Below are 15731 nucleotides of genomic sequence, written 5' to 3'. Positions count from 1 at the left end.
GGTTATGATTTTCCATGCATAAGGGTACAGTTACATTAAGAACTGAAGTCTTTAAAAAGCTTTAAACATTCTTTCTTGAACCAAAACATTCAACAAAAGATGCACATGAAAAATTAACTGTTCAGATATCTTTGCAACTTAAAACTCAGATGCATGTTATTTAACAGAGCTGCTATATGTGAAAACCAAACGTAGAGTTTAATTTCTTCTTGTAAACAAATCCTAGTGCAGTTCTGTGCTACAATTTTTAGTAATGAGAATGCAGGTATCTTCTGGTGCAGGCCAGCACAATAAGCTCCAAAGATTATCTCAGGCACCCTGTTGTTGACTCGATGGTTTTATTTATAACCAGCTGTGACGTTACCTTTCGCAGAATGTTCTAATTGAGTTTTTAGAAGACCAATTTAACCAGGTTTACACATGGCACCAAAATACTGGTTTTGTAGCTTTCTTCCTGCTTCCAAAAGTCATGTCGAAATTAAGGTGAAGTTTGACTATGGTAGTAGACTGCCAGTCCTTTTCTGGTGTACCATTTTTTTTTTAAGTACAGGCACATAACACTAGCCAAAGATTATACCTTGATTACATTCCCAAAAGGCAGATATGCTGCAAACATGCAGAGATTTCATTCATTTAATTTGGCACATGGAACTAAATTTTGTTCCCAATATCTGTGTATTTTAATTTGTTGTGCAGATTTTTGTCCAATTTTACTGAGGGGAGGGCATACACATTTGTAGGGCTGTATCTATCCAATTCTGCCTGTAACAAACACCCAAACATCCTAAAATATCAATTTTAAGACAGACAAATATAAAGCAAAACTCTGGAGAACATCAAAGGAAAATGGCCATGCATCTGCTCTTTAATGTTTTCCTACGATATATTAAAATAAAAACAAGTTTCAGTCTTTTCACATGTAGTAATTTTATATTCTCTGAATTTTTTCAGCCACAACAACTGGATTCTCTTTTCTGATTTTTGCTGCAGCTTCTGCTTTGTAATCGTATGGACAGTTGTGCTTGTCAGAGTAACGGTGAAGTCCACAAAACAAATTTCCACATCGGCAGTCAAACCCTGAAAAAATAAGAAATCACTTGGCAACATGTATCAATTGGGAAAACAAGCACTCTAGTCACTAGAGAAAAAGAATGATTTTTATTGCTTTGATTAATTATGAAAGACTGTCAGCTCCTGACAATAGGGTAGAATTCAGGCAAGTTCTAGAATTAGGATGACTTTTCAAAACACAGCCTTACCACACCACACCAGAGTGGAGTGTCTCAAATGAAAACTATATACAACGAACTGCAAAATTCTGTTGTAAAAAACACCTAGACCATATCATGCCTGGCTCCAAGTAGGTATTCACTTCTGTCAGTTCAGCTACCTTTTCTCTGTAAGCATCAAAGGAAAAGGAATCAAAAGGGACAGATTTTATCTAGCAAATAAAGAAAAATAATTCACAAGGCCTGAGGTTAATGATAATTACATGATTAGGCCAACATTACAACTGGATGGAAATGAAATCCAACTTCTCAACAACCCACCAGGTCCACCCTTTCTGGATATGTGAGGATCCTTCCTTTCTTTTTTTTCTAAAATGTGTAAAACCAATAGTTTCTTTTGGAGTTAATACCTGTAAGGCCAACTTTCTTTCTACACATAAAACATCTGTTCTTCTTTGGTTTGGGCAACTCAGGAGCTTTTTCTTCACTTTGAGAAGTACTGGGTTGAGAAACTGATGGACTGGGCTGAGTGACAACTGAAAGACAAGGTTATAAATGAGAAATTTGTGTGGCAATCATTAACTGACAATTATTTAAGTTTAAAAGAATAATATTTAAGAGAAACAGCTAAGATTCAGAATATATTTTTAAGTAGCCCTTTCCTAAGTTTGAATATTTTCTGACAATTACTATACTAGTATATACCTCTAGTAAATGACCAGTTAATTCCTTTAAACAAAAGCAGTTGCTTTCTAAAAATTTAAACAAAGATTGCCAAACATACTGGATAGGTTTCTGAAGTATTCATTTTAGACTAGATCAAGATTTGTTTTCGTTGTTCTGATACATAGTCTTACACCTGTAGCCCAGGCTGCCCTAGAATTTGATGTCACCATTCTGCCTAATCCCGTGGGTGGCAAGATAACAGGCACAGAATGAAACTGGGCTTCCGACCAGGTTTGTTTTTTTTTTAAAGACACAACACTGTATTTCACTGTTACTTTGACTGACATTATCAAAAAGCTCCACCCTTTCTTAATCCTTTTGTTAATTTCTATTAACAAGCTTAGTCACAATTCAGACTGCTTTACTAAAGCTCCAAACCCTACTAGTTCTTCAAAATGAAATTCCAAAAAATCTAATACTTATATTAAGCCTAACTTTATCTGCTTATAAACCTAATTCCTTATATTTATATTAAACCTAACTGTATACTATAAAAGATTTACAGTGTAATTCAAAGAACAAGAACAGCAAATTTAGCCATACAAAACCACTGCCTAAACAATAAGCCAATTCCAATGCTTAATATGACTAAGTTTCCAGGACAAGCAGATTGCTTTAATGTAAACTGATCTCTCAATTCTTATTAGCAAATATACAGTGCTATCAACAGCCTAGTAGCAGAACAACAGAAAACATTACACCTTATTCCTAAAACTACTATGATAACTTAAAATAATTTTCCCTAATGCTATGAGAGTAAGTAGTTGGCTATATAAGTGTTAGCCATTCCTTTGCCCATGCCTAAAATGTTATAAGTTCCTTAGACATACAGGGGAAGTGGAGGATAGAAAAGTAAAGAAAAAACAAATAGCAGTGAATCACAGATTTCTATTAAGTAACAAATGAGGTTATTAGCTACAGATCTACTTCCAAGTAGTGAGTTAGAAAAAATGAGGGAGAGTGTGTGTGTTAAACATATTTGGTCACTTTTCCATTTCATGATCAAATAATTTGACTTTATAAGATTGATACAGTACGGGGGAAAACAAAAAACTGGCATATTAGCAAGTCTTTGAGACAGAGTGCTATTCCCTGCCATTTCCCCCTACAATTGTTTTATACTTCATTGCCTCCCCCCCACTAAGCTGATTCGAGTAAATCATCTGCATACAGATAACACTAACACAAGCTGGTCTTCTTGTAACATTATAGAACATTAGGTGGTGCTATAAAAATAGCTCCCAAACCACTACCCATCGAAAATAAATGCCCTTCCATACCTTTAAATTTCACAACACATGCAATGGGGATTCCACACTTTTTCAATTCTCAGCATTAGTATGTTCTTTTGCTTTACTGTTTCCTACAACACCGACAGACTTGAGACTAAACAGTTATTATAAAACTCCCCATGGCCATGACATTTAAAGTCATTTAAGTTCTTACCACATAAACAGTTTCCAGACTACTTGATTGTTTTTAGGAGTGAGGGTAATGAGGGGAGGAGCAGAAGAGGGTAAAAGTACTAACTAGTTTATATATATATACATACATATATATAGATACTACTTATTTGCTTGGTCTGTAATGTATAGCCCTTCCTCTTTGGTCCTTCAATAAAAGGAGCGAATCCCATTACCAACTCAATTCTTTCTCATACTTTGAAATTCAGAACTGAACTAGTATTAAACTTAAAAAGCATACCTGGCTCTGACACCTCTGTTTTCGGGGTAGTTATTTTGTCCTCTCTTGAAATGCTCATTTCTGTCATTTGTTGAGTTACAGGCAAGGCAGCCACAGGCACATTTCTATTTGAGTTCAAGCAAACAATTATTTTTAAAGATGTTAAGGGTATTATTTTTTGAGATAAGTTGTCAATTCAAGTTCAAATTATGTCTTATTTTCAACATGATCACACGGCACCACATCAATTTAAAAATTTGGAAAAGATATTGGATGCCAAACATAAATACTGAGTAAAAATAAAGTAATTTCATAAATGGCTCATTGACTCATGGCTGCATATTTGTATAGTATCACACTGTAGACCTAGAAAGTGTTTTAACTGCCTATAATTTAAGGACAAAAGGAGCAGCTGTGTGAAGCACCTTGTGAGGCACTGTAATACAGCCAACAGTCTTACTCTTTACAACCCCTAATCCTCAATTACAAAGAAATAAAAACAACATTTTTAACAGTGGTCTTGAGGGGTTTATGGGGTTAAGTTGTGATATACACCTTTAATCAATGATCCAAGAGCCAGATATTTATTAATGGAATCTTTCAGTGCACAATGCAGGCAAAGCCAAGGCCACCTGATACAACCACCTTGATTATTGTATATATAGCACAGACATCTTGACTTTTCTGTTAGAGACAGAAATGTTCACTCTTACCTTGACTTTTCAGATGTGCTGCCAGCAGCACCTTCACAGTTGTTTAAGCTTGCATCTGCTCTCTGTACAGATGCAGAATCTGAGGTAGGACTGTTGGAACCACTAGCCGTCCCTATTTAAAAAGAGGGAGCTGTAAGAAACAAGTCAGCACTACAAAAGCCCATTTAGTAAAGACTTAGTAAGTATCAATACTTGCATTTAATTTAATGATCTAAGCACCTTCACTGTACTGCAATCCTATACTTGACATTCAGACAAAAAAAAGGTCATATTCCAAAGAACACATGTATGAAAACTTCAAAAAGGAAAACTAAAAATATTACAAGATCTTTGTAGAACAGTGAGGTAGTCACGGCAAGCACTTGGGCTGTTGTCTTAATGTTTAGCTCTTGTCAGGCACTCTCTCCTTGAGTTTTCGATATTCTCTTGATTCTTAGGTTTTCTCTCCACCAGTTCAAGTGTTTTTTTCCTTGGAAACAACTTACCCATTGGGCTCATTCTGCCACTATTCTGTTGTCTCTGAAGATGTTCTTTGTAGCAAACAGAACACATTCCATTTGTTCTAGGATTCCCATAAAAGCCACATCCTGTACTACACAGCATGGGCCCTGGGGTCTGGTTAGTTTCCTGAGCCATATTTTTCTGCTATAAACAAAACAAAATTTTAGAAATTAGCATGTCACAAGAAAACAAATTGAACACAATCACCACTATTCCTTTGTTATTTTTAAACACTAAGTCTGTTACTAACAAAAACCAATTTTATGTTAACAGAAATGAGTATCTTATTGCCTTTAAAAAACAAAGAATGTGAAAGAATTGTTCTAGAACCAAAAAGAAATTATACCATTAAATAATAAATGCATGATTTCATCTTTTACTACTGAACTTCAATTTCTGAAGATGTCACCTTGCCAGTTAATTAAGGTTGTCTGAATCAATTTTGAGTATTTGTCTCTTTTACTTTCTGCTCTTGTACAAGTCTATTTCAAATGATGGTTACTTCAACAGGGTAAGCACATAAATAGGAAGAAAAAAATCCAATTAATCACTATTTGATATTTATTAGTTCATGTTGGCTGAATCCTGGATTTAGCCCTACAGGTTTTAAATTAAGATTACTGTATATATGTGCATTAAATGTTTGCATGTATGTGCACATTACTGACTCAACAGCTGTGAGTCACTATGGGGGGGGGGTGCTAGGAACTGTACCCAGGTCTTCTTATGAGATCATCAAGCACTCTACAGTCCACCTACAGCTTTCTTCAAACCACACCCTGAACCTAACTTAAAGACATACCTGGGCCCCACCAGTAATACTTCTACTAAGACAGGCACCTCAGTGCCTAGAAACCTGCGAAGCAGAAATTATCAGATTTTTCAGTCTCTATTATCTTTAACAAGCATTTTTCTCTTGCCAAAACCTAAAACCTTTCCAAACCCAAATTTGATGATGTAAGCAATATAAAAACACACTCTTTGGTCATGGTTAATATTTAATGCTAGGCTACCAGATAGAACTTTAATAGCAAGCATACCTGGGCCTTCCAAAAGTTGTTTAAATTGGCATAAAATGAGCTAAATTTACTAAGTTTCCCATTATGTAAGAGAAAAAAAATTAGGAAAACTTACTTTTCAAAAAAATTATGCAAAAAGCATTATTTGGGAGTATTTGGTTAAAAGGAAATTGTGGTCATGTTTTTTTTAAGCTACTACACAGTAAGACACAACCTATTAATTCCTTACCAAAATTACAAAAAAAAAAACCAAAGGAGGAATAACCAATTTGACGGGACAGAATGCTGACCGTAAGTACCCAGTCTTGAACAGTTAAATGACAGCAATCTTTCCTTTCGTTCGCACAAGAGCACTTAATTTGAGCAAATCAAGCTTGTATATAATGATTAAAAGCTACTGTTTAGAACAATAGTAGTAATTTAGTTGACACTGTCTCTTTAAATAGTGAGTGGAATTTAGCTGACTCACTTCAGAGCTGGGCAGCATAAATATTTCAAGATTACTTATGCAGTTTAATAAACACTTTCAGCTGAGGTTTTTAAATGTTCAGTGTAACAAAAGCACAAAAAATAATTCAAATAAAAAATTAGGTATCTTTATTTTTTCCACGCTGACCTTTACTCTATGCAGAAAGTTGAGCGTTTTTCAGGAACTATGCTAATCTCACTACACTAACTTCCAGTGACACCTGGCATTCTCTAAAAGTATACGGAGGGAATTTTAAGACCAACGGCTGATCGAGCCGGTTTTTAGTCAGTAAGAAAGTACTTTTATTACGTGAATGAGATCCCACACCTAATGACTTCCCCACTTAGACAAGGATTCCACCTTCTTCAGAAAACTCAAATTCTTAAACTTGAGCACACAGAAAGGCAAGAAAGGCATAAGACCCCCTCCTAGTAAGTCAGATTTTAAATGCCATCACATGTGCACAGCTTGCTTTAATATTTCTCTGAAGCTCAGATCACATGGGAGGGCGCTTCAGCCTGTCACAAGGCTGCAATGTGACAAGCTGAGCTGGATGGAGGCTCTCACATAAAGCCTAGTCAACAGGGGCCTCTGAAATCAGCTTCTATTTATATCTCAGAGCCTGCCAACTCCTACACAACCCCAAGAACTAACGATGCAGTATTCATGTATCTCACATAACAAAACAAAACGCAATTAAGGCCTCCAGGTTTTTCTAATGAAGGATCAAAGAACAATTTCACCTTCAACCCATAATACCCAAGCAGAATTAAGAACAAAATAAAATGTTATTGAAAAGGGGGCAAGAGTGGAGTATGTGGCAGTGGAGAATGCTCGGAAGCATAAATATTCCTTACATTTAATGAAAACTATATAGGCTGTTTGTCAGTTTACATATAGTGTATTTATTTCTCTTCTATTCTGAAAAAGCAAAACAAAACAAGTTGTTAGAAACTTAGTATTCATCCACTAGCCCTTCCAGGTAGAGCTGCAATGGGTTTATTTTGTTTTTGAATAAAGCTCACCGCTTTTCTTAGTTCATAGTTTAAAACGAACATCGCTGGACTAAAGAATTTTCCAATTCAAAAACTGAAATGAATGAGCTTTTCTTTTAAACTATGGGTTGGCTAGTTCAGGTGCACATAGCTAAAAATGGCAAGACCACTCACTAACCTCGAGCTAAGACCCGAATTCTAGGCTCTAAAGTGCCACTGAGCCTGACCTTGGGCGAGTCCTGGTCTACAGGTCTCGGTCACCTCAGTTCTTTAAAAGCGCCTTTTACAAATTTAACACCAGTCCTGGGCACACACACACAAAAAAAGGTACAACTAAACAAATCCGTCATTTGGGGCGGGACACTTGAAAAATAAACTTGGAAGGCAAAAGTGAGCTATTTTCATCAACTTAAGTTATGAAATCTCACTTTTAAAGAAATCATCAAAATGAGAAAATTTATTTTTATCTTACTATTCTCCCAGTTACTGACTACCAAATTTAGGAGACGAGGCTGTGACCTATATAATTACTTCTTCTTAAATATCCAGGTAATATTCTTCGGCAACTTCGGTCGACAGTCAACTTATAATACCTTCCTCAAAATAGAGCCCCATGGAGAGCATGGAAGGCGAGCAAAATGTTAATGTTCCCCAAGGTTCCCGTAGACAAAGGGAGAGGCGCTCCACCGGCCTCCGTGACCAGGATCCTGCGGGAGCCGCTTAATCACGCCGGAAAAATCTAAAAAGCCTCCGGGAGCGAGCGGCAGGGCCGGCTTCCAGCGGGTTCGACCGAGTCCCGGACCCGGCGGCCCCCATCCCCCTCGCAGCGCAGGCCGCGCACCGGGAAGCCCGGCAGGGCCTGCTCCAAAAAGCACTGAGTCATGCACTCGGCGGCCCCTCGCCGGAACGACTAGGCGGCGCGGGGAGCCGGGCGCGGCAGCCGCCTCGGCCTTTGTCTGCCGGCCGGCGGGCGCCGGGAGCCGCAGCACGCCGGGCATTGTCCCGGTCGGCCGCTCGCACGCTCGCCCGGGCCCGTCTTTGTGCTCGCTGCTCGGGCGTGCTCCCGCCCCCGCGCCGTCCCGGCCCGCGCCACTTACCCTGCGGGGGCCCGGATGCACTAGCGAGGCGGGCGCGCGACGCCGGGCGGTGGGCCGGGCCGAGGCCTCCGGGAAGGGCTAGCGGCCGCCGCGGGCCGGAGCGGACCGGAGGGCGGGCGGAGCTACGCCGACGCCGCGGGGGCCTCCTTTGTTCGTGCAGAAGCGCCAAGGCGGCCGGGCCCCGCCGCGGTTAGGGTGGGAGGGCGGCGGGGGAGGAGGAGAAGCGCAGGCCGCGGGGCTACCGCCGCTCCAGGCGCTCGGCCGCCGGCGCCTCACGCCTCCACACCGGCGTCCCGGCCGAGCGACGAGGCGTACGGAGCGCGCGGGGAGGCCTGGAGGACGGCGCTCTTCGGGCTTCCGCCTCCGCCGGGGAAGCTGTGCGGCTCCGGGCAGGGAGCGGACGCCTGGCTGGGTGCGCGCAGGGCTCCACGATCCGGCCGACTGACGCTCTCGCTCCGACCGGCGCTCGGGATCTGAGGGAAAGGGCGGAGGGGGCGGGGCCTGTGCGTCAGCGAAAACCCGGTCGGCGCGCCGCGGCGCGGTGACGTTGCGGGCCAAGGCCCCGCCCCCGGCCTGCAGGCACCAGCGGGGGGCGGGGCCGCGTCTGGGGGCGGGGCTAGGCCGGAGGTTGCGGTCACCGTAAGCCTAGTCAGTCTCCGGCCGCTGGCTCCCTGGGTGGAGCTGCCGCGGCCGGTCCACGGAGGCAGCGCGTCTATTTTTAACCCTATTGTCCGCCCCCAGCCATCCTCGTCAGCCCAGTTCTCACGCCTCGTCCCCAGCTCCGCCGCTGTACCTTCCCCACGGGACGGGCAGCGCGGCCGGGAGGAGATTGGCACGGTTCTGGCTGTCGCCGCGGCTCCGCCCGCCGCCGCCGCCCAAGGTCGCGGTTCGCTGCTGGCTCTGAGCTACTCCGCCCACCAGCCAGCCCCAGTCCCGCGCCGCCGTTCTGAACTGTTAGGCCAGCCTGTAGAAAAGCCTGGGAATTGACTATCCCGGTGAAGCACGGAGAATCGGGATAAGACTGAAGAAATGGAGCAAGGGGGACAAATAAGCCGGACCCCAGGCAAGGGCAAGGTGCTGGGTGCCCAGAGCACGAACAGAAACACTTCTGCTTGCCTCTTCGAGGCTTCTGGGCACAAATGTAGTTTCCACCCACGTACACAACATGGTTAGGGCTACCTTAGATACAGCTAAAATGCAGTTAGGGCCCTTTACCTCGACTATTTAAGAGTTCTAAGCCTTTCCCCTAGGTACCACTAGAGTTGGCCTTGCCAGGATGGAGCACAGGAACCTTATTTCTAGGTCATACTTACAGGGGATTCGTTGTTTTGATATTATGTGAGCTATGTGAGCGACTGTGGGGGAGGGGTTCTGTCCCGATCCTCTAAATCTAACAACTCTGGGACATTACAAGTTTAAAATCCCTATTTCAGGGTTATATTGCTATGGTCAAGTAATGTATTTGAGATTTAGTCTGCGTCATTGGTTCTAGGATCTTTGGTGTTTATTTCCACGAACTAGTAAACATAAACATAACGGCTCCCGTTTACCAGCCATTTTTAGTGTCACAGATTTTTCATGTAGGGTTCCTTAATTTATCACAGTAATTTCCTGAGAAAAAATGTCCTGTCTATTTGTCGGAGTGAGATAGTCGTGATAAAGGATGCTTGCCTGGAGCCCTAGAGGGTGGAAAGGCTAATGGAAACCATACTTATTGAGGATAAAAATAACAAGAGATTTAAAAAAAAAAAGAGCAGAACTTACTGTCTGTCTCCCTTTAGTCTCTTGTTTCAAAAAACGAGTTTTTGCAATTTAAACGACAACAAAGCCGTTTTAAAATCAAGCTGCCGAGGCCTACACATCTGCTGAAATCCTAATCAGTAATAGGCTTAGACTTTCTGTCTTCAAAAATCAAGACTCTTCTGTTTTATTTATTGAGTCATTTTTGGATTAAGGATTGCTTAATGTCAACAAATTAAAACTGATCAATATTATAACTTAAAATTGACAATTAACACAAAAATCTGGTGATTTAAGTAAGACCTGTCTATATTGTCTACATGTACTTATGCTTTTAGGGTGTTCACTTGGTGACACGTATGTATAAGTGAACTGTCAGATAAATTAAAATTGCTTGCAGTATATATATANTTTTAAGAAAAGATAAGCCTCGGCTCTAGCAGATTCCACTACCTGTGCTGATAAGCCAATTCAAGAGACAGAGTTTGGTTTGTTTTTTGAGACAGAGTGTCATGGTGGCCCTGACTGGCCTGGAACTCTCTTTATAGACCAGGCTGGCCTTAAATTCACACAATTCGTGTGTGTGTGTGTGTGTGTGTGTGTGTGTGTGTGTGTGATTTATAGAATCACAGGCTATGGTCTAACTAATCCAGCAATGGAGGCCTATGAACCGAAAGTCCAAGAACAGAGAACTTACACAGTCCGCAAGGCTAGATGACTCAGTTGGTCTTCAGTAGACACTGGAATCCCAAAGAAGTATGCTCTAAGGCCAGTAAACGAATGGAGGAGCAAGCAGGCAAAGAGCAAAAGCTTTCTTCTTCCAAGGCCTTATGCAGGCTTCCAGCAGAAGGTGTGGCCCGCATGACAGGTGTGTCTTCCTGCCTCAAGATCCAGAGTGATGGTACATGCCTTCCTACCTCAAGAGTCTGGACTAGAAGTGGACTCACCCACTTCAAACCAAGCAAAATATCTCTCACAGGTGAGCCCTCCAATTCTGGATTGTGTTCATCCCAGATATAGTTGACAGCTAAGAATAGCCATCACACATGATAAAGATATAATTAAAATGACAGCTTCGCTTCTGGCATTATTAAGTTATCCTGCCATGGATAGCTCTTCTTTCCCCCCCATACTTCAGGAGAATCAAGGCCTTTGCTGGGTTCTGAAATCTTTCGGGTGCGATTTGACATTTGCATCATGTTCCTTTATTTTCAGTCCTTCCCACATTTCAAAGATGAGGGCAAACCAACTCAGTATTTAAAAGTCACTTTGGAAATTGCCAACCAAAAGGATTATGGAGTTCTATTTAGAGCGGATCAGTTAAAAATGCGATGTAGCAGCTCTTTACAGTGTTTGCCTCTGTAATAATTAGGGGCTACGATAAGTTAGTGGGTGAGGGAGATGGCTTAGCCGTCAAAGTGCCTGCAGACCTGAGTCTGATCCCTGTGGGCAGAAGCAGAGAACTGACTCTTTCCCGTTGTCCTCCGTCCTTCACATGGGAATACACATGCGTTACAAAATCAACTATTTGTTCTCAACTAAATGAGTGGCTGGCTGGTCCCCCACCCCACCCAGAGAAAGTAATAACACATGTATCAGTTATGTAGACCTTGTGATGGTTTGTATATTTTTAATTTTCTGTGTATGAGTGTTTTTGCCTGAACTATATCTGTACACCATGTTCATGCCTGGTGCCTACAGAGGTCAGAAGAGAGTATTGCCTTCTTCCCCTGAAACCAGTTGCAGATGGTTGTAAATCACGAAGGGAGCTGGGAACTCCCCCACCCAGATCCCCCTGTAAGAGCAGCAGATGCTCTGAACTGCTGAACCCCAGCCCTCCAGCCCTGACCTTGTGAAAAGTTAAATGTCATATGCACTTTCACTAAAACTGCTTCATTGATGAATCTTTAAATAAGTAGCATGATAGTCTTTTACCCAATTCAAGATCTTTTCGACACAATTAAGATATGGTCAATACCGAAATAAATAATTTTTAAGACTAAAAGGCTAAGCATTGTGTAAATCAAGAATTAAAAGGAAGTGAATGGCTTAATATGTACATGTAATTTGCCAAAATATCATCACCCTTTAAGAAACAAGATCCTTTGGTCTTAAGAACTCTTAGAAATCTTTGTGACTGAACAGAACATGTCAAATGTGAGCTGTTAATTTGATTCCAATGCCAGCAGTTAACTGAGAATTACCCAGAGACCACCTGGGCTCATGGGTGGAGTCAGCCAATAAAATAGTCAAAGACCAGGCTGGTGACTCAGGTCCAGCACCTAAGATGATCCAGAGCTTGCTTAGTGAGGAACTGTCCTATGGCCCTAGCTATCAGGCCACAGGAACAAATTACAGAAAGTAGGCGGACACCCTTAGGAAGGGAAGGATTCCGGCAGAAGACTGGCAAAGGAAGAGAGGGCAGAATAGAGTGGGCCGGTGTCCTAGAGAATGCAAATCCTAGGCAACAAGCCAAAAGTTGGCATCTTAGGTTTGTGTAGGGTTTTCCCACTTGAGTGTTCATTAACATCCAGCAACCCAAGTGCCATCTGCCTTGGTGTGGAGTAGACCGAAGCTGAGTGTGCAGTATGTGTCTTGATTGTTAGGTGTCTAGTGCCTCTGGCCTTGGGGCCCTTGGTTCAGAGTTGTGTCACGAGGAACATTTCCCTTTTACTTCTTTTTTTTTTTGGTTTTTTGAGACAGGGTTTCTCTGTGGTTTTGGAGCCTGTCCTGGAACTAGCTCTTGTAGACCAGGCTAGTCTCGAACTCACAGAGATCCGCCTCCCTCTGCCTCCCGAGTGCTGGGATTAAAGGCCTGCGCCACCACCGCCTGGCTCCCTTTTACTTCTTGGCTGCATTTCTTATTTTGGTGTCAAGCATTCTTTCCTAGTACATAACTCACTGCATACAGCTATAAGTTAGCCTTCAATAGACCTTAATCGGCTGTCTCTTTGCTGGCTCTACTTCTTGATCCAGTCTCTAAATGCTACTCTTCCACAAGGCTAGCCTGGAGCACTCTTTCTCTGTTACACATACTCTCTTCCAGTGGCCATATCCACTTCTGAATAGCTACATGCTCCCTGAACTTCTTTCTTGATTTACAAATGCTTGGTTTATGAATTTGTTAACAGAGCTGTATTTATTTAGACATTTTATTTATAATCACATTTCAATTTAGCTAAAAAACTTTATGTATTATTTTGCAAATGAAAGTTACATTGTCAATGGATAAATTGTAACTACCTACTGTCTTTTATTATTGATTAGCAAATAAATAGAAGCCTATAGAAATAAAGAGTTTATTTTATTCCTTGTGGTTCCAGTAATTGTGGAGTGGGCAAAATAAAGTCAGAGTCTTGAAATTCTGGAACTGTAGTTATTGATATATATCTAATTTAATTTTTTTCTGTTTGTGTAGGGTTTTCAGTTATCTTTAATTGTACCACATACAAACACACATATAAGGAATATCATGTTTGTGTTGGGGACATGAAATGAAATCCTGAGTTGAATGTGTGTTGTTGACATGAGCATGCCAAGGTCATGTCGTCATGTCAAGGACCCCGATGCCTCGGACCCACAGGAATGACAAAGCCTTCTCCAGGTCAGGCTCCGGGAAATGGCAAAGACTTGCCCTGGTTGGTGTGTGGATGGTGACGGTGTAAACAGCACAACTTCCTCCTTTCAGATGCTTAGAGCCTGGGAGTCCTCTCACCGAGATAAGATAATCCTACTTCCTGGTTCAGGTATCTAACACACCTCCCTCCTTATTCAGATGTATAAAATAAACTTGCTGAGTGTCTTGCTGTCTTGGCTGCTGGTGTGTCTCCATTAGAGAGTAAAACCCACTTCATCCCAGTTTTCCTGTGCTTGTGTATATTGTTTCTTTGTTCTCTCAGGGCCCTAGTTAGGGCAATTCCAAAACCACATAGGTGGAGGAGTATGTGTATATGTTTGTGAGCTCGTGCATGTGCTTGTGTAGGGGCGTATGTACACATGTGGCTCTGCACCGATACAGAAGCCAATAAAAATAAAGTGAAAAAGCTAATTGAAAAAGGAAATATTAAACAAACAAAAGTTAGTTTCACCAAAAATGTACGGATGGCAAACAAATGTGTGAAGAGATACTAAACACGATTTGTTATGAGGAAAATGAAAAATTAAAACACAGTGTGGTAGGTTTGCCTTTCAGCCTTAACACTTGAGAGATGGACACAGGAGGATCATAAGTTCAAGGCTAATCTGGCTGCAAGGTAAAAACCTGTCTCTAAACAAACAGCAGTAATACCACCCAAAACCTGCTAGAAAGGCCAGTCATTTAGAACACTGATAGACATGAAACCCCAGTAAGGGTATGACAAAGTCACATTCACTGAGAGTACAATGACGGCACTTTAGAAGATAGTTTGATGCCCACCCCTTCCCCAAATTACACATGCCTTGGTATGTACAGTCACATTCCTTGCTATATACCAAAAGGGTATACAGATGTGTTGACACAAAACCTGCTTACAGATGTTTATAGCAGCATTGCCTATTACTGCCAAAACACAGAGGCAGCCAAGATATCCGCAATACTGAGTGGAAAAATAAACTGTTAACACATTTTGTGTTGCTAATACAAAATACTTGAGGGTCAAGTAACTTTAAAGAAAAGATGAGATAGGATAGCGGAGTGGAAGAGTCTTGTCTAGGTTATACACAGCCCCAAATCCAATCCCTGGTTTGTTCTGGTTCTAAGTTCTGGAGGCAAAGATCATATAGGTTACTGTACTTTTGATCTGGAATGCTCCCCAAATGCTTATGTGTTTGAGGATCGGTGCCTAACAGAGGAAGATTATTGATGATGGTGTGCTCTAAGGGGGTATTCCTTGTACCCTCTCTTTGCTTTCTGTCCACTCGGAGGTGAACAAACAGTATGTGCCACTGCTACTATGTACTTTGCCATCACAGGCCCCAAAAGCAACAGAGCCAAATATCCATGGCCTCAAACTGTGTGCTAAAACATACCTTCCCATTTTATATGTTGATCTTCTCAGATTTTTTAGAACAATATAGGTTTAGGGTAAGGGCTAGACTTCAGCTGTAGACAATGAGATGTCCCCACAACCACTCAGAGGAACCTCTTTAGTTTCTAATCCTCTTCTGTCTTTTCAAAAGCTTCACCCACACTGTTTTCTAGCAGAGAGTTTAAGGAGTACCTTCCTTACTGACCAGAGCCTTGAGGAAAGAGTCAATCAGATGAGTGATTTACATAAGATTTCATGATTTTTCACTGCTTGTTCAAATGAATTCAATGAATTTTTAGTTCATTTACTATCTAAAAGAGGGTAGGAGCAGAGAGTTATAATATGTTTTTTGTTTGTTTTCGAGATAGGGTCTTGGCCAATCTGGAACTCCTTTTGTAGACCAGCTGGCTTCAAAATCATAGAGATCTTCTTGCTTCTCCCTCCCAAGAACTGGAATTCTTGCTACAACCCCTGACCAAAAAAAAAAAAATTAATTTCAAAGTGAATCATTTTAACAATGCAACTACACGCCGGGCGGTGGTGGCGCACG

The 15731-nt window shown here is 41.6% G+C and overlaps 1 protein-coding gene across 2 annotated transcripts; it reads right to left on the bottom strand.

Moving 5' to 3' along the window:
- Positions 1-842: 842 nt before the first annotated feature.
- On the bottom strand, positions 843-9231 carry Zfand5 (zinc finger AN1-type containing 5). 2 transcript variants are annotated; one of them, XM_050159139.1, is made up of 6 exons: positions 8433-9231; positions 4837-4996; positions 4352-4463; positions 3660-3763; positions 1640-1765; positions 843-1077 (listed from the first exon to the last, which is right to left on the bottom strand). In XM_050159139.1, exons 2-6 carry the CDS (start codon positions 4985-4987, stop codon positions 929-931), a joined length of 642 nt encoding a protein of 213 aa, XP_050015096.1. In that variant the 5' UTR covers positions 4988-4996; positions 8433-9231; the 3' UTR covers positions 843-928. The 2 variants fall into 2 exon arrangements, with proteins under 2 accessions (XP_050015096.1, XP_050015099.1); XM_050159142.1 differs by lacking the exon at positions 8433-9231 and having other exon boundaries at positions 4837-6119.
- Between the last annotated feature and the right edge of the window lie 6500 nt (positions 9232-15731).

Source organism: Alexandromys fortis, unplaced genomic scaffold (genome assembly GCF_014885135.2).
Source record: "Alexandromys fortis isolate MF-2015 unplaced genomic scaffold, M_Fortis_MF-2015_v1.1 scaffold_10, whole genome shotgun sequence".
NCBI lineage: Eukaryota > Metazoa > Chordata > Mammalia > Rodentia > Cricetidae > Alexandromys > Alexandromys fortis.
The sequence above is the reverse complement of the archived record's forward strand: the minus strand, read 5'-3'. Positions and strand labels throughout refer to the sequence as shown.